Genomic DNA, 24,702 nt, shown 5'->3' with positions numbered 1-24,702 from the left:
TTATTTACTGTTTTGCATTTTGATGGAAAGGATATTTTGTGATCAAAGTATTTGCTGAGTGCTCATTAGTACATACTGTGCTATCTTTGAATTGGCTTCATAGTCCCTTTCTAAAAAAAGACTCCGGGCTTCAGGGAGCCGTTTCCATGACAGTTTCCTCATCTGCTCATTGTTTTACAGTTGTTATACATTTTAGACAAATTCATACACTTGTAGGGACACTTTCTTTTGGCATTCAAGATTATATATAACTACCAAAGTAAGTGGTTTATTACTGGACAACAACAGTATCTATCGCAGGCAAATAGTTGACAGTTGCAAAGAAGTCACTGCATGGCTGCTCTGTATTACACACTGTCTTGGTGTGAATATTTACTACCCATAAACATGTTCCATTTACACTTTCTGGAGCTTTGGTTTGAGGAGAATAAGACAAACAATAAAAATACAAGAATTTGAAAATGGTAGACAATAATAGAACTTATTGGAAGCTTCAGAGAGTACCCACCTCAAAGCTCATTGCCACTTCTACAGACTGAGGGTGGGCTATAAGAATATTCACAAGGAAGACTAAAAGGTCTATGATACCTGGTAAGGAAGATTCCATTTCAGAGCAAACAGTAATTCTGAAGTTTTGGTGGACTAAGAGAGGCTACACAACGTTCAGTAACTTGCTATTCCTTTAATAGGATATGTGTACCCAATTAGGAAACAAATGTTCAACAATGGCACTGATACAACTTAGGTGTGAGGATGGACTGAACATATCTCAGCATGGGAGAGAGCTGAGGAATCACAACAAAGGTATAATAACAAAAGTTTTCAGACATGACTCTAAGGTCTTAGACATAAGTAATTGGAAAATGAGGATGGCTATCGGTAAAGCTGCTTGTTTAGGATGTAGAGGCAAATTTTGTTAAGCATCCATATAGAGACATCTAGAAGGCAGTAAATGAAATTTTTGAATACAAATATGAGTGCTGCAGAAGATCAAAGTCTTTACCTTATAAAATAACTGAATGGAATGAATTGAAAATACTTGAAAACACCTACAGAGTAAATTAAAAGGGCAATCAGCAGAAATCTAAAATTTAGGCTCTGCTCTTTCATTTTTTTTACAAAATAATGAAACTATTAAAATATATATTTAAAATTCATTTTCCTGTCACAATTGTTACTTTTAAGAATTTCTTCTGAAGAAAAACAAGTTATACATTAAATACAAGCACATAAAAGTTGCATAATTTAATGATTTGTAGTCACTGCAAACATGAGCATATGTCAATGAAATGCTTTAACTTATATAAGGTTAGAAAATAAAGACGAAATGGAGTGAACTGCAGAGCTCTGACTTGTATCTGAACTAATACTTTCTATTTTCTTCACTTGTGTGTAAATTCTCTTCATTCCTGCCATTTTAAAAATGTCTATAATGACCAAGTATTATATTATATTAATGAAAAATTCTGTATTCATTATGCTTAAGCAAGGAAAAAGGCCAAGTGACATATAAATGAAGACCAATCAGAATAAAATCCAACTTCTCAATGGAAACTCTGAAAGCAAGAAACTCCTGAACAGACATTTTTCTGACAGTAAGAGACCATGGATGCCAGCTGCTTAGACCACTAGACCCAGAAAATCTTTCAAACACCATAGACAAAGAAAGCAAGTCATTCAATGACAAAATCAGATTTAATCAATACCTATTCACAAATTCAACCCTACAGAAAGCACAAGATAGAAAATACCAACCCAAGGATGTTAGCTGCACCAACAAAACCACAGGCAATATATAATCCACACAAGTAAATGCTACAGGAGGGAAGCACACACTCACTACCTCCACCACCAACAAAACAAAAATAAAACAGCAATTAATAACCACTGGTCATTAATATCCCTTAATGTGTCAATGGACTCAATTCACCTATAAAAAGAGATATGCTAATAGTACCTATACAAAAATAGGATCCATCCTTTTGTTGTATAAAGAAATTCATCTCAACTTTGAAGAAAGACATTTACTTCAGAATAATAGTTTGGGTAAATATATTAAATTAGAATGACCTATAAAACAAGCTGATGTGGCTTCCTAATATCTAATAAAAAGACATCAAATTAATCAAATAAGATGGAAAAAGATATTTAATATTCAACAGGAAAAATCTTACAAGACGAAGTCTCAATTCTGAATAATTATGCCCCAAATACAAGGGCACCCACCTTTGTAACAGAAACATCACTAAAGCTTAAATCACACATTAAGTGCCACACACTAGTGTGGGGACACCAGACCTTGAGCAGAAACCCACTTCCCCTTCGGCCTGGGAGCAGGCATCTATGTAATGTTTATTGAAAACAATTCAGTGCTTTAAAGCTTGATAGGGCTCAGATAAGGGCTGGCTCACTGAAATATCATGCCTTCCACACCTCCTATGGCTAGATGCCTCTTCCTGCCCCCTGTGGTGTCTCCCCGATTCTGGGGCCTGAGATTAAACCACCAGCCAGGAGGGTGAGAAGTGGAAAGAATGGTATGTAAATGGATGGCAAAAGTCCTTAAAAAGGGAAGCCCTTTTTCTTGGAGAGACTTCTCCAGAGATTTCGCCAGAGACTTCTCCAGAGATTTCGCCAGAGACTTCTCCAGAGATTTCGCCAGAGACTTCTCCTGAGATTTCGCCTGAGAGCTCTCCTAAGCGGACTGGGGTCAACTCCTAAGCTGACTTGGGAAATATAAAGTTTTCTTAAAGCAACCGACCGGTCTCTGTGTCATCTATCCCGACCACCTCGCTACATTCTTGGATGCAGGCCGCACAGCAGGTGCGAAACACTAGTAGTAAGAAATTTCAACACCCCACTCTAACCAATGGACATGTCTGTCAGAGACAAACTTAGAAGAGAAATAACCAACTTCTCTAAACTGAATCCTCTCTAAACTAACTACATACTCCATCACAAAGCAAATCCGAATAGATGCAAAAAAAAAAAGCTGGAATAATCTCCTGCCTCTTATTGGACCACAAATTGCAGAAATCCTACAATCTCACAGAAATTGAATAATGCTCAATTGATTAACCACTGGATCAAGGAATAAATACCAAAAGAAATGAAAGATTTCCTAAAATTCAATGAAAATGAATGCACAATATACCCAAACTTATGGGACACAATGAAAACAATGCTACAAGTAAAGTTCATAGCACTAAGTGCCTACAGCATACTAGAAAGCCCTAAAAGAAAAAGAAGGAAACTCGCCCAAGGAGAAGTAGACAACAGGAAATAAATCAAATTGAAATTAAAAATCAATAAAATAGAAACAAAGAGAACAATAGAAAAATCAATGAAACAAATAGTTGGCTTTTCCAGAAAATCAACAAATGGACAAAGACTGATCCAAACTAACCAAGACACAGAGAGAATATCTAAATTAACAAAATTAGGAATGAAAAGGTTGACATAAAAATAGGCACTGTGGAATTCCAGAAGATCATCAGGTCATATTTCAAAAACCTGTACTCCACAAAACTGGAAAAATCTAAAAAGAAGTGCACAATTTTCTTGCTAGGTACCTTATACCAAAATTAAAATAAGACCAGATAAATAATTTAAATAGTCTTATGACACTTAAGAAAACAAAAGCAGTCATTAAAATCCCCCAACCCTAAAAAACTGAGTACCAGATGGCTTCAGCACAGAATTCTACCAGAATTTCAAGAAAATGCTAACTCCAATTCTTCTTAAAATTTTCCACACAGTAGAAACAGACAGAACATTGCCAAACTGTTTTGTATGATACCTATGCCACAAGAGACTCAACAGTGAAAGAATTACAGACCAAAATCACTCATGAGCATTGATGCACAAATACTCAATAAAATACTGGCAAGCTGAATTCAAGAACACATAAAAAAGTCATCCACCATGATAATGTAGGCTTCATCCCAGAGATACAGGGTGTTTCAACATATGAAAATCTGCCAATGTAAATCACTTGTAAACAAGATGAATTAAAAATCCACATTATGATCTCATGAGATGCTATAAAAAGGCTTTGACAAAATTCAACACCCATTCATGATAAAGGGCTTGGAGAGACAAAGGATACTAGCAGCATACCTAAGCATAATAAAAGCAATATACAGCAAATCAACAGCCAAAATCTAACATAGGGGAGATCAACTCAAAATGATTCCACTAAAATCAGGAACAAGACAAGGCTGTCCACTCTCACAATATCTATTCAAAATAGTATTTGAAGTTCTAGCTAAAGCAATAAGACAACAAAAAACAGATAAAAGGGATAAATATAAGGAAGAAGTCAAACTTTTGCTATTTACAGATGATATGATAGTGATCCTAAAATTTCTACCAGGGAACTCCTTAAAACTGATTAAGGAATGTGGAGCATACAAAAGTAACTGAAAAACAAGCAGCAGCCCTTCCATATAGAAATGGCACAAGGTCCAAGAAACAACACACTTTACATTATCCACAAATAAAATAAAATATATTTGGATAAGTAACCAAACAAGGGGAAGACCTGTATAACAAGAACTTCAAGTCTTTGAAGAAAGAAATTGAAGAAGATATCAGAAAATAGGAATATCTCCAGTGTTCTTTGATAGGTAGAATTAACTTTATAAGAATGGCAATCTTACCAAAAACAATATATAGATTTAATACAATCCACATAAAAATCACAACACAGTTCTTAACATACCTCAAAAAAGTACTCAACGTCATGAGGGATAATAAAAGCCAAGGATAAATAAAACAAACCTGTATAATAAAAGAACTTCTGGAGACATCACCAACCCTGACTTAAAGCTCTATTATAGAGCTAGTAGTAATAAAATAACTTAGTTTATGCATAAAAACAGACATGTGGATCAATGGAATTGAACTGAAGCTCCTGACATTAATTCACACATCTATGAACACCTGATTTTTGACAAAGAAAACTCTAGAACGGTCTTCAACAAATGGTGCTGTTACAACTGGATGTCAACTTGTGAAAGAATGCAAATAGATCCATAACTATCACCACACACAAATTTCAAGTACAAGTGGATAAAATACATTAACATAAATCCAGTTTTACTGACACAGACAAAAGCAAAGGTGAGAAGTAGCCTTGAATGCATTGGCACATGTGCCCTCTTCCTAAATATAGAAACAGTAGCATAGACCCTTAGAAGAACAATTAATAAATAAGACCTCATGAAACTGACAAGCTTCCATGAGGAAAAAGACATGAAAAATAGGACAAGACAGAATCCTACAGAATGGGAAAATATCTTCCACCAACCCCACATGTGACAGAGGACTGATCTCAAAATACCAAATAATTCAATAAAAAATTGGGTCTAGATCTAAACACAGAATTATCAACAGAAGAATCTTTTTTCTTTTTAAATTTAAATTAGAAACAAGCTTGTTTTATTTGCCAATCCCAGTTCTGTCTCCCTCCCCACCACCCCTGCCCCCCCCAGCCCCTCTCTGCTCTTCCATGGGGGATCTTCAAAATCTCAACAGAAGAATCTTAAATGGCTCAAAGACATTTAAGGAATTGCTCAACATCCTTAATCATCAAGGAAATGTAACTGAAATGAATCTAAGATACCATCATACACCTGTCACAATGGCTAAGATAAAAAAAACATTAATGACAGCCTGTTTTGGATGGGATGTGGAGTAAGGGGAACTCACCTCCATTGATGATAGGAGTGCAAACTTGTATAGTCACTTTGGAAATCAGTATAGCGGTTTCTCAGAAAACTGGGACTCAATCTACCTCAAGACCCAGCAATACCTCTCTTGGTCATATACCCAAAGGATGCTAAATCACACCACAAAGGAATTTGCACAACTATGTTCATAACAGAATTATTTGGAATAGTCAGAATCTGGAGACACATGTGGATTGACCTAGGGAGGGGGAAATAGATAATAATCTCTTTTGAAAATGGGTGCAGGAGACTATGGGGGGACAATGGGGGAATGAAAACATGAGGGATCAGGATGGTTGAGATGGGGAGGGATAGGAATGAAGACCAATGAAAAAGACATCTTGATAGAGGTAAGGTCGCTAGTACTTGATTAGTGAGAAACCTGGTGCTAGGGAAATTCCCAGGAATCCATAAGTTTGGCCCCAGATAAGATTCCTAGCAATAGTGGAGAAGGTGCCGAATCTGGTCTTCTCCTGTAATCAGATTGGTGACTACTCTAATTGTTATCACAGAACCTTTATCTAGTATCTGAAGGAAGCAGATGCAGAGATGCACAGGAAAGAAATGGGCTGAGCTTTTGGAGTCCAGTCAGAGAGAGGGAAGTGGGATTTTTGAACAAGGGGAGGCCACAATCAGTCAGCTGACCTGAGCTTCTGGGAGCTCATGACCTCTGGACTGACAGCTAAGGGTGCCTGCAAAGGAATGAACTAGGCCCTCTGAACATGGATGATGTTTTCATAGCTAGGTCTGTGGGACTCTTGGCAGTGGGATAAAGATTTATTCATGGTGCATGAACTGGCTTTTTGGAACCCATTCTCTATGGTGCAAAAACTTGCTCAGTCTTGACATGGTGGGGAACAATTGGTCCTGCCTCAACTTGACATTACAGGCTTAGTTGATTCCACATGGGAGGAACAGAGAGGAGGGGAGGGAGTGGGAACTGTGGTTGGTATGTAAAATGAATAAAGATTTTAAAATAAAAAAGAAAATGGAAATACTTTTTAAAACGCTGTGGTTACTACAAATGCCAGAATTCTAACCTAGGTCACCTGACATTTGTACATGCTATTATTGGGTCACCAATTTTTCTCTCAGCTAGTTTTTATAGAATTTGTTCTAAGAACATACTCTGAAATAAAATAACATTTAGTATATAAGAAAAACTCTATGTCAGCACACTAACACAACAAAAATAAGTCTTATGCAAATAGATCACCATAACTATATTCATAACAGTTTTCTGCTCATGTGAAATCCATGGCTACTGCTGTAGTTTGAATGAGGATGCCCCCAATTTATGACCTCTAAGCCAGTCATACAGAAACTTCTTCAATGAATCATTCATATGAAAGAAAAAAATAATTCATTTAAGAATCCACAGAAAAGAATAATATTGCAAGAATAATGCAAAACAAAAGAAGAATTGAAACAAAATGCTGAAAATGACATAAACCAATATACGTCTTTTACAAATAACTCTGTATAATTATCATCTCAATTTCACAATTAAAAGACAAGGTCATTTTGTTTGTCTGGTTGTTTCCCAGAACCATGTTTTTTTTGTTGTTGTTGTTTGTTTCCAAGAAATTTGCCTCATCACAGTGGACAAATGTTACATTAAGATGTATAAAGCTATTCTAAGCAAATTCACACAGAAAGCATCCTGACTTCAGAAACAGTTTACCAAGAAGGCATTACCATTTCACACATATATGTCCTAGACAAAAGGGCATTCATTTCATGAGACAAATACTTTCAGATGTGAATCGTCGATTAACACTAGAACAAAATTAAAATGGATCACTTCAATACCCTACTGACACCAACCTACAGTTCTTCCGGACTCAAAAGAAACAGGGAAATATTTGAATTAACTAATGCTACTGATCCAACAGTCTTAACAGAAATCTACAGAATGTTACACCCAAACCTATAAAATACACTTTGTTCTCATAAGTATACAGAACTTTCTCTAAAATATATCATATATTAGACCACCAAGCAAGTAAGAAAACTGAAATTACACTGTAGTCTCTCTGATTGCAGTGGAATGAATCTACAAATTAATAGAATAACAAACAAACAAAAAACAGGACCATGGTGATTAAATAGCATACTATTGTGTGATGAATGGGAACTTAAAGAAATCAAGAAGGAAATTAAAAAATCCTAGAATCAAAAGAAAATGAAAAGACATCATACCAATATTATGTTACAATGAGGCAGGTCTATTGCTCTAGAAAAGAATCATAAATACCAAATTAGTAGACAGAAAAAAATAGGATTGGAGAGAAGGCTCAGTGATTAAGAGTACATATTGCTCTTCCCAAGGAACTGAATTTGATTTTGAGTATCCACATCAGGTAGCTTACAAATTCTTGTAACCACAGGTCCAGGGGAATCTGACACCTCTGACCTGTGTTAGCACTCTTTGCATTTATGTGCAATTCATGTGAATATACTTCCCATATACATAATTAAAATGCTAAAAATAAATATTAAAAAAGTTTCCCGGTGTGGTGGTTCATGCCATTAAATCTAGCACTTGGGAGGCAGAAGCAGATATATTGTGTTGAGTTTGTAGCCAGCCTCATTTACATAATGAGTTTCAGGACAGCCAGAGGTATGTAGTGGAACTCTGTCTCAAAAATACATTTATATAAAAGACAGATAGATACCAATTGGATTCACAAAATCATTAGGTTATATAAAATATGTAAATTTTCTATTATACTAAACTGGAAAATCTAAGATAAATGAATAATTTACTATGTGTATATAACATATGTTATTTAAAACAAGATGATATAAACTATTTAAAGACATCTATAGATTGATGTTGCCTTAATTGCCATCCTAGAGCCTTCATCCAGTACCTGATGGAAGCAGGAGTAAGCACCCACAGCTAAGCACTGAGCCGTACTCCAAGAATCCAGTTGTAGAGAGGGAGGAGGGATGAGCAAAGGGGTCAAGACCATGTTGGAGAAACCCACAGAAACAGATGACCTGACCAAGTGAGAGCACATGGACCTCAGTCATAAAGCTGGGGAATCAGCATTGGACAAAACCAAGCCCTCAGAATGCCAGACAGGAGATCTGGGCAGGCTATGGGACCTCTGACAGTGGGACCAGTATTTATTTCTAGTGCACAAATGAACTTTGGAAGCCCATTCCCTTTGCAGGGATAATCTTTCAGGCCTAAGCCCTTCTCCAAATGATGTGACAGATGTTGATGATCTCTCATGGAAGGCCTCACCATCCTTGGGGAGTGGGTGGGTAGTGGGATTGGGGGTTGGGGAGTCATGGGGTGGGAGGGAGAGGGAGGTGGTATGGAGATACAAAATAAGACTCTTTATAAATTAAATACATAAATTAAAAATTAAAGAGATCTATAGCAAGCAATCAACTAGACAAAGCCTAGGCAGGTATATTCTATAGTGAATTTCAACATATCTTTAATTAAGAAATAACACAAAATTTCTCAAACTGCTGCATAAAGTAGGGAAAGAAAGTTTCCAAATGTTTATGAAACTAGTATAGTCTTGCTACTATACCCAGATAAAGATACAATAGAAAATAAAATGATCGACCAATGTTCCAATGAAACCACATATTCAAAATTTTCAGCCAAACGCTTGCAAGCTGAATTAAAAAAAACACATCATAAAGAGTCAGTAACAAGGACAACAATAGACATGCTAATGTGTTTGTGGAAATCTCAACCTATAAAGTAAGGCTCAACCTATAAAAGTAAAAGTATAGGGACTGATTAGTATGTAAAGTACAAGTGTCAAGGAGTTTAAAAAAGGACAAGGTGAGGGAAGGAGGATATGATATAATTATATTACATTATAAAAATATTAAAATTTAGGTTCTTCACCATGATCAAGTTGGCTTAATACAGCAATAAATCAAAATATGCAAATTAATACATCTAAAATATCCATAAATGGACTCGAGAACAGAAATCACATCATCATTTCCAAAGATTCAGAAAAGATTTTTAGATCAAGTCCAACATCTCTTCATGATAAATGTACTTAAGAAACTCTGGATGAAAGAAAAATATCTGAACACAGTAAAATCTATATTTAAAAAAAACCTGAGCTAGAGAGATGGCTCAGCCATTAAATGCTAGGCTCACAACCAAAAATATTTAAAAAAATCCCTATAGTTAATATTACATTAAATCTATAAAACCTCCACACATTTCCAAAAAAATCAAGAATACTACAAAGGTACTCACTGTCTCCTCTATTCAACATAGTACTGACAGTCATAGCTAGAACAATAAGGTAAAGGAAACAAACAAAAAATACAAATAAGAAGCTATAAAGAAGATATAGAAGTATCTTTACTTGCAGGTGACATGATTCTGTGTAAAAGAGACTTTTAAGACTTCACCAGAAAACTGTTCATATTGACAGACTTTCAGCAATGTGGTATATGATTAATATCCAAAAGTCAGTAGCCTTCTTATACATTGGTTACAGAAATACTGATGGTTTTGCAAACAGTCCCTTTTATAGCAGCCTCATAACAAAAAGAAAAACAAAACCACCTCTATATACACCTGAGGATCTGAAAGATCTATACAATGAAATCTTGAATGATGAAGAACACCCCAGAAGATAGTATTCCTGTAGTCCTGGGTTAGCAGAAATGACATTCTGAAATAACCATCTTGCCTAAATCAATCTGCATACTTAATGCAATCACAATTAAAATGCCAACTCACTCTTCAAAGAAACAGAAGTCCTCTACCCTCATCCAGGGAATGTCTCTTTGTAACAGAGACCATGAAATTAACTATTTGTGGAACCCAGTGCCAACAGTTATGTCTGCAAAATAACTCCACACCTAAGACTCAAGTAATGTTGCAGAAGAAGGTGTGGAAATATTTTAAGAGAAGGTCGTTGGCAGTGACAAAGTATCTCCTAATAATATCAGAAGCTATATCACCAGAATGACTGCCAAATATTTTTCTGAACTAGGGCAACAAAAATAGACATGCTAAAGTTGATGAGGGAAGGACCCTGAGGACTCAGAACTGCAGTCAACTAAGGAATGGTGACAGCAGGATAAATAGTCTTCCCCAGAGACTCATCAGTTGGTTATCCAAAACAAAACAGTCAGTCCTAGAAACATATATACAAGACTGAGGTTATCTTTATGTATTTGAAAATATATATATGTACACACACACACACATCTGAGCAAAAGAATACTGCTGCAGAAGATTACCACACCTGTTCTGTTTACACTATACATTTATAATAGCAAAAGTATTGTTGTTCAGGCCCTGAAGTCCTAAAGCACATAAGTAGATCATTGCAATAGAACACATGATCCAGGTACAAGGCTCCATACCCTGTATCTGAATTTTTACAAAGATTCATCGAACAAATTACAGTGTCTTCAATGGTTGCTAAGAGAGCAGAATATGAGGAATGAAGATGTATCCTCATCTATCACCCTGTATAAATCTCAACCCTAAATGGATCAAAGACTTAATCATATGATCTAAGACTTTGAAAGTTCTAGAGGGAAAATGTAGTGTACATCAACTTATAGGCCTCGGTAGTACTTTCTGAATAGGACTCTGGTGGCACAGAAATCAAGATCAATAGTTAACAAATGTGACCTCATGAAATTTAAAATGTCTTCACAGCAAAGAGAATAGTCCGTCAAGCCTGTAGAATGGGTGAAATGTTTTGAGAACTATAAACCACAGAGTTTTAACATCCAGAATATACAAAGAACTCAGAATACAAGCTATCAGGTAAACAAACTACCCATTAAAAACTTTGGCTATAAAACTTAACCGAGAGTTCACAAAAGAAGAAATACAAATAACTAATAAATATTTTTTCAAAATATGTTCAACATCATTAGTCACCAGGAATACAAATAAAAACTTCTTTGATATTCCACTTCAAATTAAATGGAGCAAATTAAATTTCTAACGGGTATCAAATGAAAAAAAATGCTGGCAGTGTATGTGAAACAGGAAGTCCATATACACCAATGATGGAAGTAAAAATTATGGTGGTTCCTATGGAAATTGATGTGAAAGTTTCTCAGAAACTTAGAAAAATGTTCCATCCTGCCTAGGTATTCCATTTCTAGGCATTTACCCACACATGGGTCTCTTCATCCTACTCTACAGACATTTGCACATCCTAGTTTCCTATCATTATATTTGCAATACCAAGGTAAAAGAATTAGCCTAGATGTCCACCAGTTGTTGAATGAATAGTAAATGCACAGTGCATATACAATGGAATTTTATTAATCTATGAAAAATTAGATAAAATTGAAAAAATGGGTGGAACTGGAAAGTGTTATACGGAATGAAGAAAGACAGGCACACAAGTCAAATGCTGCACATTCTCTCTCCTGTGTGGATCACATAGGAGAACAGAGCTGAAGAGCTGTTAGTGGAGACTGAGAACTACAAAGAGGAAGAGGATGGTACCAGAGCACACTTAAGGGGTTCAGAAATGCCTCAAACTATTTTATACCACAGTAGGGTGACTAATAATTACAAGAATCTATACATTATTTGAAGAATTCAGGTTTTGAAATATGGTCTCACTTAATAGCCCTGGATGACCTATAACTTGCTATGTAGACAAAACTGGCTTCAAATTCTCAGAGATTCACTTGCCTCTGTCTCCTGTGTGCTGAGATTAAAGGTGTGTGCCACCATACCAGGTATAGTTACTGGAAAGAAATGTGAATGTTTCTATTCATAAATTACTGTTGCTAAATTTGAAAATACCTGTCTTTATTTGATAACTAAAGTTAACCTGTGAAAGAAAATGTATGTTTGCTTCATGTTAGTATCATGTCTCTCTATATAAAATATATTACTATATGCAATGTTTTCCATAATGTCATATTGTAGACATTAAACCTGCATGGTAAAATTTTTAAAAGAAAACTTGCATTGATGGTTTGTCCAAATAGCCCACTTTAATTCTTCCTGTAGACTGTGTAAGTCATTCTTTGTGTCAAATAGAAATGAATTGATCTCTGGTATACAGTGATTGTCAGATCCAAAAACAAATAATTATTTTCTATATTTATTTTCATGTTTTCTACTTTCAAAGACTTACTCTCTGAGTGCCTGTTTGTTTTTATATATATCCCTGTTTCCCTCCTTTATTACTTATTTTATTTTTCTCTTCATAGTCTCTTTTACTTATTCATTATTTATATTCATGGACTGTTTATGAGCTCAGACCCTGATGCTGTATGATACATGAAATGAAAGCTCCTGTCCTAGTTACACATACCTTGAGAACCTTGCACATGATCTCACAAATAGAGAAAGTTTTCTCTGCGCGTGTCCAGTCCCAGGTGGTCACCTTTGAAAGAAAGGAAGTAACAGTTATTTTGTTCTAGTAATGCAGCTCTTCTCCCCTGGATAATGACATATTCACAGATATGTTTCTTTACTCTTTCTTTCCATCTGTGATGGAGTTCATTTCACTAAAAGTTCCTTCTACACCAATTGGTTTATTCAAAATTTATCACCATTTGTCTTTCTATTTTCAGAAAACCGTTTATACTGCCAGTTTAAAATTTCCATTTGGCAATTTTTGGTGTGTTTAAAATGATTTGTTTGTTCTCTGAACATGGTATTAAGTATAGACTGTAGGTCACAAGATCATATAGTGACAAAAATCACTAGGCTAACCCATCAGTATCCTCATCATGTATCCCACTGGAGGAAACCCCTACTTGTAAAGCTTTGGGGATAACCTATCTCTTGAATAGTGTCTGTCATCCCTGTAAAACCCATGTGAAACCACATTGTTTCCCCCTTTTCATGGTGGCATTCATCCCCCCAAACCACAGAGGTGTATTAATCAATTATTGGACACAACTATCTCTTGAACTGATAAAGTGAATAACCTATCCCCACATCATGGAGCCCTGGTGTGAAAAGAATTCACATACTCAAGGAAACGTTTGTTCTCATATTCAAATCTATATAACTTAGGAGCTATCTCCCTACACAGCACATCTGACAAGGAGAGAAGCCTTGCAAATAGACCACATTAAAGTCTCAAAAGACAGGCACTGAGCAGGAGACAGGGCATGTCTTTCCCCATTGATATGCAGGGCTGGGTGATCCTGATTCTTGTAATAGAGTTGACTCAGAAGAGAGCAGCTTACTGGCCCCTGCTCTACCTTAACAGGCTGAACAAATACTCACCTCCACCTCAGTTCTGCTGATACAAGATATTAATCTAGGAAACTAAATGTTTTTTTGCCTTTAAACCTAGATTCAGGAAAAAGCATGAGATCGCTTAATCAGTCCCAGAGAAAGGAATTCCTTTTTACTCGGTTGTTAGTGGTATGAATGCCCACCTAAACTTAGCCTGTGGCTGGAAACAGCAGCCTGCAGTCTTGCAACCTTCCCTTTTGATCTAGTTCTGGGAGAATTTGCTAACATTTGGCAAATATGCAAGTGTGGATTAAAAGCCACCCATTTCCTTTTCACAGCTTATGCTGGCTGCCATGGCTACTGTGCTCCCAGGGACCAGGGTAGCAGAAGAAAATTCTGAGAGAGTACAATTATCAATTATAAGCTTCTAGTTTAACTAACTACATAAATGTAGTTTTACATAAGAACATTCCTTTTCCCTTCTTAGAAATCATAGCCCCTTACTCCATTTAACCCTTCCCCATCTATTAAGTTTTGCCCAGATATTTTACAAGTCATGCATCCTCTGAGATGTGAGGTGTCTACTTTTGTCAAGACCTTTTTTGCATTCCTGGTCTTCTTTTTAAATTAATTTATTTAAATAAGAAACAAGGTTGCTTCACATGTCAATCCCAGCTCCCTCTACATCCTCTCCTCCCCCATCCCCAACAAACCCCCTCCAAATCTCCATCCATGTGCATGGCGATAAACATGGATCGATCCGCATTCTTCTACATGCCAGTCTCCAATTATGCCAGCACCATTTGTTGAAGATGCTTTCTTTATTTCATTGTATATTTTTAGCTTCTTTGTCAAAGATCAGATGTTCGTACGTGTGTGGGTTAATACCCGGGTTTTCAATTCGATTCCATTGGTCTACCTGTCTATTTTTTGTGCCAATTCCAAGCTGTTTTCAGGACTATAGCTCTGTAATAGAGCTTGAGGTCAGGGATGGTGATGCCTCTGGACGTTGCCTTGTTGAACAGGGTTGTTTTGGCTATCCTGGGTCTTTTGTTTTTCCATACAAAATTGATTATTGTTCTTTCAAGGTCTGTGAAGTGTTGTGCTGGTATATTAATGGGGATTGCACTGAATCTGTAGATTGCTTTTGGCAGGATTGCCATTTTTATTACATTCATCCTACTTATCCAAGAACATGGGAGATCTTTCCATTTTCTGAGGGCTTCTTTAATTACTTTCTTTAAAGATTCAAAGTCTTGCAATACAGGTCTTTCACTTGTTTGGTTAGCGTTATCCCAAGGTATTTTATGTTGCTTGTGGCAATTGTAAAGGGTGATGTTTCTGATTTCTTTCTCAGCCCTTTTATCATCTGTATATAGTAGGGCTACTGATTTTCTTGAGTTGATCTTGTAGTCTGCCACTTTGCTGAAGGTGTTCATCAGCTGTAAGAGTTCCCTGGTAGAGTTCTTTGGGTCATTTATGTAAACTATCATATCGTCTACAAATAGTGAAAGTTTGACCTCTTCCTTTCCAATTTGTTTCCCTTTGATCTCCTTTTATTGTCATATGGCTCTAGCTAGAACTTCAAGTACCATGTTGAAAAGGTATGGAGAGAGTTGACAGCCATGTCTTGTTCCTGATTTTAGAGGAATTGCATTTAGTTTGATGTTGGCTGTTGGTTTCCTGTATATAGCTTTTATTACGTTTAGGTATGTTTCTGCTATCCCGGATCTCTCCAAGACCTTTATCATGAAGGGGTGTTGGATTTTGTCAAAGGCTTTTTCAGCATCTAGTGAGATGATCATGTGATTTTTGTTTTTCAGCTTGTTTATATGGTGGATTACATTGATGGATTTTCATAGCTTGAACCATCCCTACATCCCTGGGATTAAACCTACCTGATCATGGTGAATGACTGTTTTGATGTGTTCTTGGATCCGATTTGCCAGTGTGTTATGGAGTATTTTTGCATCAATGTTCATGAGGATATTGGTCTGAAGTTCTCTTTTTTAGTTGTGTCTTTGTATGGCATGGGGATCAAGGTTATTGAAGCCTTGTAGAAAGAGCTTGGCAAAGACTCTTCTGCTTCTGTTGCATGGAATACTTTGAGAAGAATTGGTATAAGCTGTTCTTTGAATTTCTGGTAGAATTCTGCATTGAAGCCATCTGGACCTGGACTTTTTTTGGTTGGGAGACTTTTGATGACTACTTCTTGGGGTTATAGGTCTATTTAAATTGCTTATCTGTTCTTGATTTAATTTTGGCTAGTGATAGCTATTCAGGAAGTTGTCTCTTTCCATTAAATTTTCTAATTTTGTGGAGTATAGGTTTTCAAAGTATGACCTGATGATTCTCTGAATTAACCTCAGCGTCTGTTGTTCTGGCCCCATTTTCATTTCTGATTTTGTGAATTTGCATGTTCACACTCTGCTGTTTTTTAAGTTTGGACAAGGGTTTTTCCATCTTATTTATTTTCTCAAAGAACCAACTCTTCGTTGCATTGATTCTTTGTATTGTTTTTCTAGTTTCTACTTTATTGATTTCAGCCCTAAGTTTGATTATTTACTTGTGTCTACTCCTCCTGGGGAAGTGCTTCTTTGTGTGCTAGAGCTTTCAGCTGTGCTGTTAATTCTCTAGTATAATTATTCTCCAGTTTCTTCATGTGGGCACTTAGTGCTATGAACTTCCCCCATAACACTGCTTTCAAAGTGTCCCATAGGTTTGTATATATTGTGTCTTCATTCTCATTGAATTCTAGGAAGTCTTTAATTTCTTTTTTTTTATTTCTTCTTTGACCCAGGAATGGTACAGTTGGGCATTGATCAATTTCCATGACTTTGTAGGGTTTCTGCAGTTTGTGTTGTTGTTGAATTCTATTTTAACGCTTCTTGGTCTGATAAGATGCATGGAGTTATTTCTGTATCTGCTGAGGTTTGATATGTTGCCAAGTGTGTGGTCAATTTTTGAGAACGTTCCATGTGGTGGTGAGAAGAAGGTTTATTGTTTTTTATGTGGATGGAATGTTCTATAGATGTCTGTTAATCAGAATTGGGTCATTACTTCTATTAGACCCTTTGCTTCTTTGTTGAGTTTCTGTCTGGTATTCCTGTGTAGTGGTGAGAGTGGTGTGTTGAAATCTCGCACTATAAATGTGTGGGGCTTTATATGTGATTTAAGTTTTAGTAATGTTTCTTTTACAAATGTGGATGCCTTTATATTTGGGGAATAGATGTTCAGAATTGGAACTTCATCTTGGTGGATTTCTCCTGTGATGAGTATGTAATGACTTCCTTCATCTCTTTTGATTGATTTTATTATAAAGTCTAATTTGTTTGATATTCGGATTGCTACCCTCGATAGCTTCTTGGGTCCATTTGACTGGAAAATCTTTTCCCAACCCTTAACTCTCAGGTAATGTCTGTCTTTGAGGGTAAGGTGTGTTTCTTGTATGCAGCAGAAGGATGGGTTCTGTCCTCGAATCCATTTTGTTAGCCGTTGTTTTTTTTTTTTTTTTTGGGTGAGTTAAGGCCATTAATATTGAGGGATATTAATGACCATTGATTGCTCATTCTTCTTTGATTTGAAATGGTTGTTGTTGGTAGAATTATGTGTGTAATTCCATCCCTTTTTTTCTTTTGCCTATTGTTAAAGTGGGATTATCTAATGCCTATGTTTTTCTGGTTGTAGTTAACTTCCTTGGGTTGGAGTTTTTCTTCAAGAACTTTCTGTAGGGCTGGGTTAGTGGATACGTATTGCTTGAATCTAGTTTTGTCATGGAATATCTTGTTTTCTCCATCTATAGTGATTGAGAGCTTTGCTGGGCATAGTAGTCTGGGCTTGCATCTGTGGTTCCTTAGTATTGGTAGAATATTTATCCAGGACCTTCTGGCTTTCAGAGTTTCCATGGAGAAGTCAGGTGTAACTCTGATAGGTTTGCCTTTATATGTTACTTGGCCTTTTTCCTTGGCTGCTCTCAATGTTCTTTCTTTATTATATATGTTTTGGGTGCTTATGATTATGTGGCGAGTGGACTTTTCTTTGTGATCCACTCTATTTGATGTTCTGTAAGCTTCTTGTACCTTCATTGGCATGTCTTTCTTCATGATGGGAAAGTTTTCTTCTATGATGTTTTGAATATGTTTTCTGCCCCTTTGAGGTGGTTGTCTTAACCTTCTTCTATACCTATTCTTCTTAGACTTCGCCTTTTCATGGTGTCCCATCTTTCCTGGATATTTTTTGTTAGGGATTTGTTGGACTGAATATTTTCTTTGGTCAATGGCTCTATTTCTCCTAGTGTATCTTCAACACCTGAGATTCTCTCTTCCATCTCTTCTATTCTGTTGGTTATGCTTGCATCTGTAGTACCTGACCATTTGCCCACCTTTTCTATTTCCAGCATTCCTTCAGACTGTGTTTTTTTATTGTCTTCTTTTCAACTTTCAACCTGTGCACCGTTTGAATTGTTTCTTGCAAATTTTGCTTTTTGTTTTCCTCCATTTCTTGCAGTGTTTGAATTTTTTGGTTATTTTTCTCCCATTTCTTGCATTTTTGGTTTTTTTTTCCATCTCTTGAAGGTATTTTTCATATCCTCTTTGAGGACCTCTATCATTTTTATGAAATTGTATTTAAGGTCATTCTCTTCTGCTACATTTGTATTGGAATGTTTGAGTCTTGTTGGTGTAGAGTCTCTGGACTTTGTCATTGTCATTTTTTTTCTGTTGCTGAGTGTGGTTGTTTTTTAATGTTTGCTTCCTTTCCCTCCTTCCAGTGAGTGCAGAATGAACCTCTTCCTTGTTTGGTGAGTGGGATCAGGATTCCTTTTCAGTGGGTGCCAGCAAGTCCAATACTCTGGTACTTCTCCTCTTCCTGGTCCTAGTACTTGTCCCATGGGTGGAGAAAGAGACTAGGATGCTGGGTTGTGTTGGCTCCCACTGGGGTAGGAGCTGTAGTGGCACCTCCCAGGGACAGGAATGTGGCCCAGAAACATGTCCCAGTTTACCTGGTCAGTGGGTGGAGAAGAAGACCAGGAAGCTGGGTTGTGCTGGCTCCTGCCAGGATGTGAGACTCAGTTGCAGTCCCAAGGCACTGAAATGCGGACCTGGAAACAGACCCCGGTTTACCTGGTCCCATGGGTACAGAAGAAGACAAGGACTCTTAGGTGCCTTGGCTCCTGCCAGGAGGGGAGACTCTGAGGTGTATTTCTTGTATGCAGTAGAAGGATGGATTCTGTCTTTGTATCCATTCTGTTAGCCCATGTCTTTTCCTTTGCAAATTAAGACCATTAATATTGAGGGAGATTAAGGATCATTGAGTGTTAATTCTTATTTGTTTTTGAATTGTTGTTGTTGGTGTTATTGTTTGTGGATTTGCCCAGATTTTTCTTTTGACTTTTGGTAAAGTGGGATTATCTATTGCCTATTTTTTTATGAGTGCAATCACCTTTCTTAGCTTGAACTTTTCCTTCCAGTACTTTTTGTAGGGCTGGATTAGTGGATAGGTATTATTTAAATCTGTTTTTTTTATATTATCTTGTTTTCTCAATCTATAGTGACTGAAACCATTGCTGGGTATAGTAGTCCAGACTGGCATCAATGGTCTCTTAGTGTTTGTAGAACATTTATCCGGCTTCCAGAGTTTCTGTGGAGAAGTCAGGTGTGATTCTGATAGGTTTGCCTTTATATGTTACTTGGCCTTTTTTCTTTGCTGCTCTTAATATTCATTCTTTATTCTGTGTGTTTGGGATTTTGATTATTATGTGGCAACAGAACTTTATTGTGGTCCACTCAATTTGATGCTTTGTAAGCTTCTTGTACTTTCATTGACATGCCTTTCTTTAGGTTGGGAAGTTTTCTTCTGCGATTTTGTTGAATATGTTTTCTGCCACTTTTGACTTGGTTTTCCTCACCTTTTTCTATCTCTATTATTCTTAGATTTGGTCTTTTCATGGTGTCCCATATTTCCTTGATCTTTTGCATTAGGAATTTGTTGGATTTAAGATTTTCTTTGGTTGATGAATCTATTTCTCCTAGTGACTCTTCATCACCTGATACTCTTCCAACTCTTGTATTTTGTTGGTTATGCTTGCATTTGTAGTTCCTGATCATTTATTCACCTTTTCTAATTCCAGTATTCTTTCAGACTGTGGTTATTTTTTTGTTTTTTGTTTTTGCTTGCTTTGCTTGTTTGTTTTTTATTATTTTAATTTTAAATAGCTTGCTTCACATGTCAATCCCAGTTCCCTCTCCCTCCCTTTCTCCCACATCCCCCCAGCCTCCCACCCTATCCCCACATCCTTCCACATAGGGGATATCTAGAGTCTGTCATTTCACTCAGGGCAGTGTCCAGGCACTCCCCTAAGAGTCCAGGGTGAGAGAGTATCCTTCTTTGTGTTATCAATACATGATGTCTGTTTGTATGCCAGGGAAAAACACTGATCCACTGTGCAGGGCCCCATAGGTTGCCCAGGCCTCCTCACTGACTCTCACATTCAGGGCGTCTGGATCAGTCCCATGCTGGCCTCCCAGCTGTCGGTCTGGGGTCCAAGAGCTCTCCCTTGTTCATATCAGCTGTCTCTGCTGGTTTTGACAGCCCATTCTTTGCCAATTTGCTCACTGCTCCTCTCTCTCTGTCACTGGGTTCCTTGGGTTCAGTTTAGTATTTTACTGTGGGTGTTTGCCTCTGCATCCATCAGTCACTGGATGAAGGCTCCCGGATGGTTATAGACATCAAATTCATTATCAGGAATGGGCATTTGAGGTGGTCTCTCCACTATTGCTTAGCTTGCCAGTTGGTGTCATCCCTTTAGATCACTAGTGGTCTCACTGGTACCAAATCTGTCTTCTAACCTATGACTCCCTCTTCCCCCTATTCTACTCCCCACTCAAACTTCCTGTTCCCCCATGACCTACTCTCTCTTCCTCTTCTCTCCCTCTCTTCTTCCCAGCTCCCACTCCTCCATACCCCTCGCTGTGTTCCCCATATATTCAGAAGATCTTGCCTCATTCCTCTTCTGTGGGGTACCATGCATATCTCTTAGGTTCTTTCCTGTTTCCCAGACTCTCTGTCAGTGGAAGACTGTGTTTTTTATTGTCTCTATTTCAGCTTTCAAACCTTGCACTGTTTGAATTATTTCTTGCAATTTTTGTTTTGTCTTTTCTTCCATTTCTTTACAGGATTTTCTCATTTCCTCTTTTAGGGTCTCTATCATTTTCATGAAGCTGTTTTTAAGGTAGTTCTCTTTTCTTCTTCATCTGTGTTAGGATTTTCAGTTCTTGTTGATGTAGAGTTCCTAGATTCTGGTGGCATCATATTGGTTTTTCTGTTGTTGAATATGTTCTTATATTGTCATCTTCCCATATCTTCTTCCAGTGGAGACAGGTGGGGTCTTTCCTTTCATGGTGTGTACGGTTCCAAGGTTCTCTTCTGGTGTGTGCAAGCAGGTCCAATACTCTGATGGGTCTCCTGATGGGTGCAGGAAGGTCTGAGGCACTCCCTCTCCTCTGCTCTGAGTGGGAGTGTGAGTAGACAGGCACTGTCAGCAGGCTCCTGGTTGATTGCTCCTCTGGGATGAGTTGACCTAGCTTCAGTTTCCAGGCCCAGAGATTCTGGAAAGGGCAAGTGGAAGGAAGTAGGTCCGAGGTGAGGGCTGCAGCTCACCTCTGCCTTAAGTGTGGACAGAAGTAGACCTGCACTCTTAGCAGGCTTCTGGTTGCTTGGTCCTCTGGGTCACATTCCTGGTATTGAGAGTTATGCATACCGCATAGCCTTGTTATTGTACAAGATTTGCTATTGTATCTGTATTATGTATATATAAACTGGAAGCCTGGTGGAACTGGGGATAATTTTTTTTGAAGAATAAAGAGGAATGAGAGGAATATGTGTGTGAGCTTATTCATCTCCTTCACCCTCAGATCTGTTGAGTCAGTCCTATTTGCTTGTTGTCTAGCCTCTTGCCTAGATCCTAAGAGAACACAAAGGCTGGAACTCAGAGGTTCTCCTTAAGTACCAAAGTACTAAATATGCAGTTTCCCTTAGCGTTATGCAGAGAAGGACAGAATATCAATATTGATTTCAATAATTTTAAAATAAGTTATCAATATTTAAAAGCATCCCAACATTTTTAAGATATTTGGAAGATGTCAATACATCTGTGAAGTTAGTTCCATTTCTAATTTTGAAATATTTTCTCTCCAAGCAGAAGAAAGCATTCACGGTAGGATTATAGCAAGAAATATAAACATATTTCTAGTACTATGAACTTTGTGTAGGCATAAAAATTAAATATTCACTGACTCTAATCATGTCTTTGAGCAGTATGGCATTTTTTGTTTAGAGTCAGTAAATATTTATTGTTCGTTACTTTTCCATAAGGTTCATGTTTCTAAAGCAATGCTATAGTGAGATACCCACTCAACCCTCATCTGTAGCACTGACCATGCCTGTTTGAGCATGATCACAGGTGCCCACATAATGGAGAGTGGTTTTAGGTCTGGGGTCAGGACACAGGTTGTTCTCTCTTGCTTTCCGCTGGGTCACAGAGAGCAGCCTGGGTGGATCCTTGGAGCAGGAACTTGTAGCGGTCATCTATTTCTTATGTAAGTGTCTTCTCCCCAAATAAAATTATGTTAATCTATACTGAGTCTAGTCCCATGAATTTTGATCTGTGCATCCATATCTGGCACCCACTTCCTGAACCTGAATGCAGTTGGGGTCACTTGACCAACCCAGAGGAACACCTCTCAAAGTTGATCAAGATTCGGTTTGAACAGGAGAAACCTTTTGATGAGGAGAAATGATAGGTAATCCACCAGGATATATTCCATGAGTTGTATGGAGACCTCATAAAGGTAGGGGGAGTGCTTTGTTCTTGTCTTTACAGGAAAACAGGAAAGAACCCATCTCCAAATTGCCAAATGACAACAATCGAGTAGATGCCTAAAGAAGACAGGATAGCTATCTAGAAAGAACCATCATACAAAGAAGAATCTGATGTACAGTAAAATATTTATACTAAACTCATATCTTCTTACTTCCCAGTTCAGTCGTAGTGCCAATTCACATAAAAATCAAACCTGATTTTGAAGTTGGACTTGGCCAGTCTTCTCCAAATTCAAAAATGCTGTTAGAAATAAAATTCAGAGTTTCTGTCTCATATCAAAAGGCCATTGGTGTAAGACAGAAGAAAACAAAATCTAGGACTACTATTGTCTTAAATTTATTTTCTCTAAAATCATAATTGTCCTCATACTTAATTTCATCCTTATTGTTACCTTTTCCTCTGTGTTTATCTATTAAAGTTAAACTTTATGTGCTGATATTAATGTTTAAATCTTTCCCAGTGAATGAAAAATTTTCTAACAGCAATCTTTGAACTCTCCAGAAAAAAGATGGGGCCCCACTTCATCGATTCCACTTGTTTCAACCTGATGTTTTTGAACTAGAAAACACTACCCTAAAACCGCTTTGGGACTATAAAGCTCTAGACAACTTCAGACTAGGTTAACTGAAACAGTGTACCTTCTTATTCCATCCAGGCCAGAGCTTCAGATAAGAACTTTAGTCAAGCATCTCTCGCCACACAGAGACTACCTACAAATTTATAGCAAGTCTTCTCAAGACTTTTTGTTGCTGTAATTTTTTTCCTACAGAATCCCATGGAGTCATCATCATCCCATTTCAACAGGAAGTAATCCTAAGAAAACAACATCCCCTTTCCCTACTGTTAGCATTAAGAGTATTTTGGATTTTTTCTTTCTTTTCTCTCATTGCTACAAAAGATACAATTCACCTGTTTAGGGTTGGTTTTAGGTTATATAGGGTTGGGTATGGAAGGTGATGTTCAGACTCAGGTATCTCTTTTAGACAAGTTTAACAGTATGGAGGAGAAAGGTATGGTTAGAATGGGATATAGGTAGATTAACATATTTTCTAGTGAACTAACTTTAGAAACTGTTAGCTATAGATAACTTAAATCATTTGATTCTTGTATATTGACTCTTTAGGGACTGCTTTCTGTTTACAATGTTTTGCACACAAATATAAAACTATCCTGCTGTATATACATTTTGTATATTGATACAACTTAGGATATTTCATCATATTGCACTTTACAGTTCTACCTCTAGTCAAGACATTTTAGTTATATCTCTATTATTGAGAATTATATTTATGTATATAATTACATTTTTTGAAGTCCTTGCTAAATTATTTTGGGAAGCTTCAGCCATTGTACAACTACAAATTTGAGAATTACAGATTATTATCACCCATATTTCTTAGTCAGACATAGATTTGATTGTCAAACACTTCATAGACCTAAAGAATATGGCATTTAAATGTTTTAATATTAGTATTCTGTTGACATGAGACACAATTGCTCCTGACAGCACCAAGCTATTCCTGAGTACATGTTGGGCACTGATGACACTCCTTCTGGAGTTCATTCTCTCCTCAGTTATTGGCCTCTTGGCAAAGAGCTGCCTCCACCTTGACTGCTGACATTGGACAAGCTGTCATACTGTGTTTACAGAAGACAAACATTAAAGACTGCTGAACCTTGGTAAGACATTCTTTCAACCTCCATGCTTCTGTGTTGGTCAGTCAGATACTCTAGGCCTTAGGCAAAGCTGATTGCCCCTATGCTGCTGTGAGACTCTGGGTGACTGTCCAGGTAGCCTGCTGTTTCTGCCATCCCTGCACCTTTTGGAAGTTGCTTGCCTGCACTTCATGCTTACCCTAATATTGTTATCCTCCTCAGGTCTTTGATGAGGTTGAATATTAGACTGTCATAATTAT

The 24,702-nt window shown here is 37.2% G+C and overlaps 1 protein-coding gene across 10 annotated transcripts in view; it reads right to left on the bottom strand.

Annotated features, from left to right (window-relative positions):
- Sntg1 (syntrophin gamma 1) overlaps positions 1–24,702 on the bottom strand; it is a 533,425-nt gene that overhangs the window by 50,140 nt on the left and 458,583 nt on the right. For all 10 annotated transcript variants that reach the window (XM_040757759.1, XM_040757755.1, XM_013124464.3 and 7 more), the window contains one exon: positions 13,031–13,102. In XM_040757759.1, the coding sequence (XP_040613693.1) occupies positions 13,031–13,102 (72 nt within the window). The remainder of the gene's footprint in view (positions 1–13,030; positions 13,103–24,702) is intronic.

This window comes from Mesocricetus auratus, unplaced genomic scaffold (genome assembly GCF_017639785.1).
Source record: "Mesocricetus auratus isolate SY011 unplaced genomic scaffold, BCM_Maur_2.0 Super-Scaffold_100015, whole genome shotgun sequence".
Lineage (NCBI taxonomy): Eukaryota > Metazoa > Chordata > Mammalia > Rodentia > Cricetidae > Mesocricetus > Mesocricetus auratus.
Note: the sequence above shows the minus strand (reverse complement) of the source record. Positions and strands in the feature narration are given on the sequence as shown.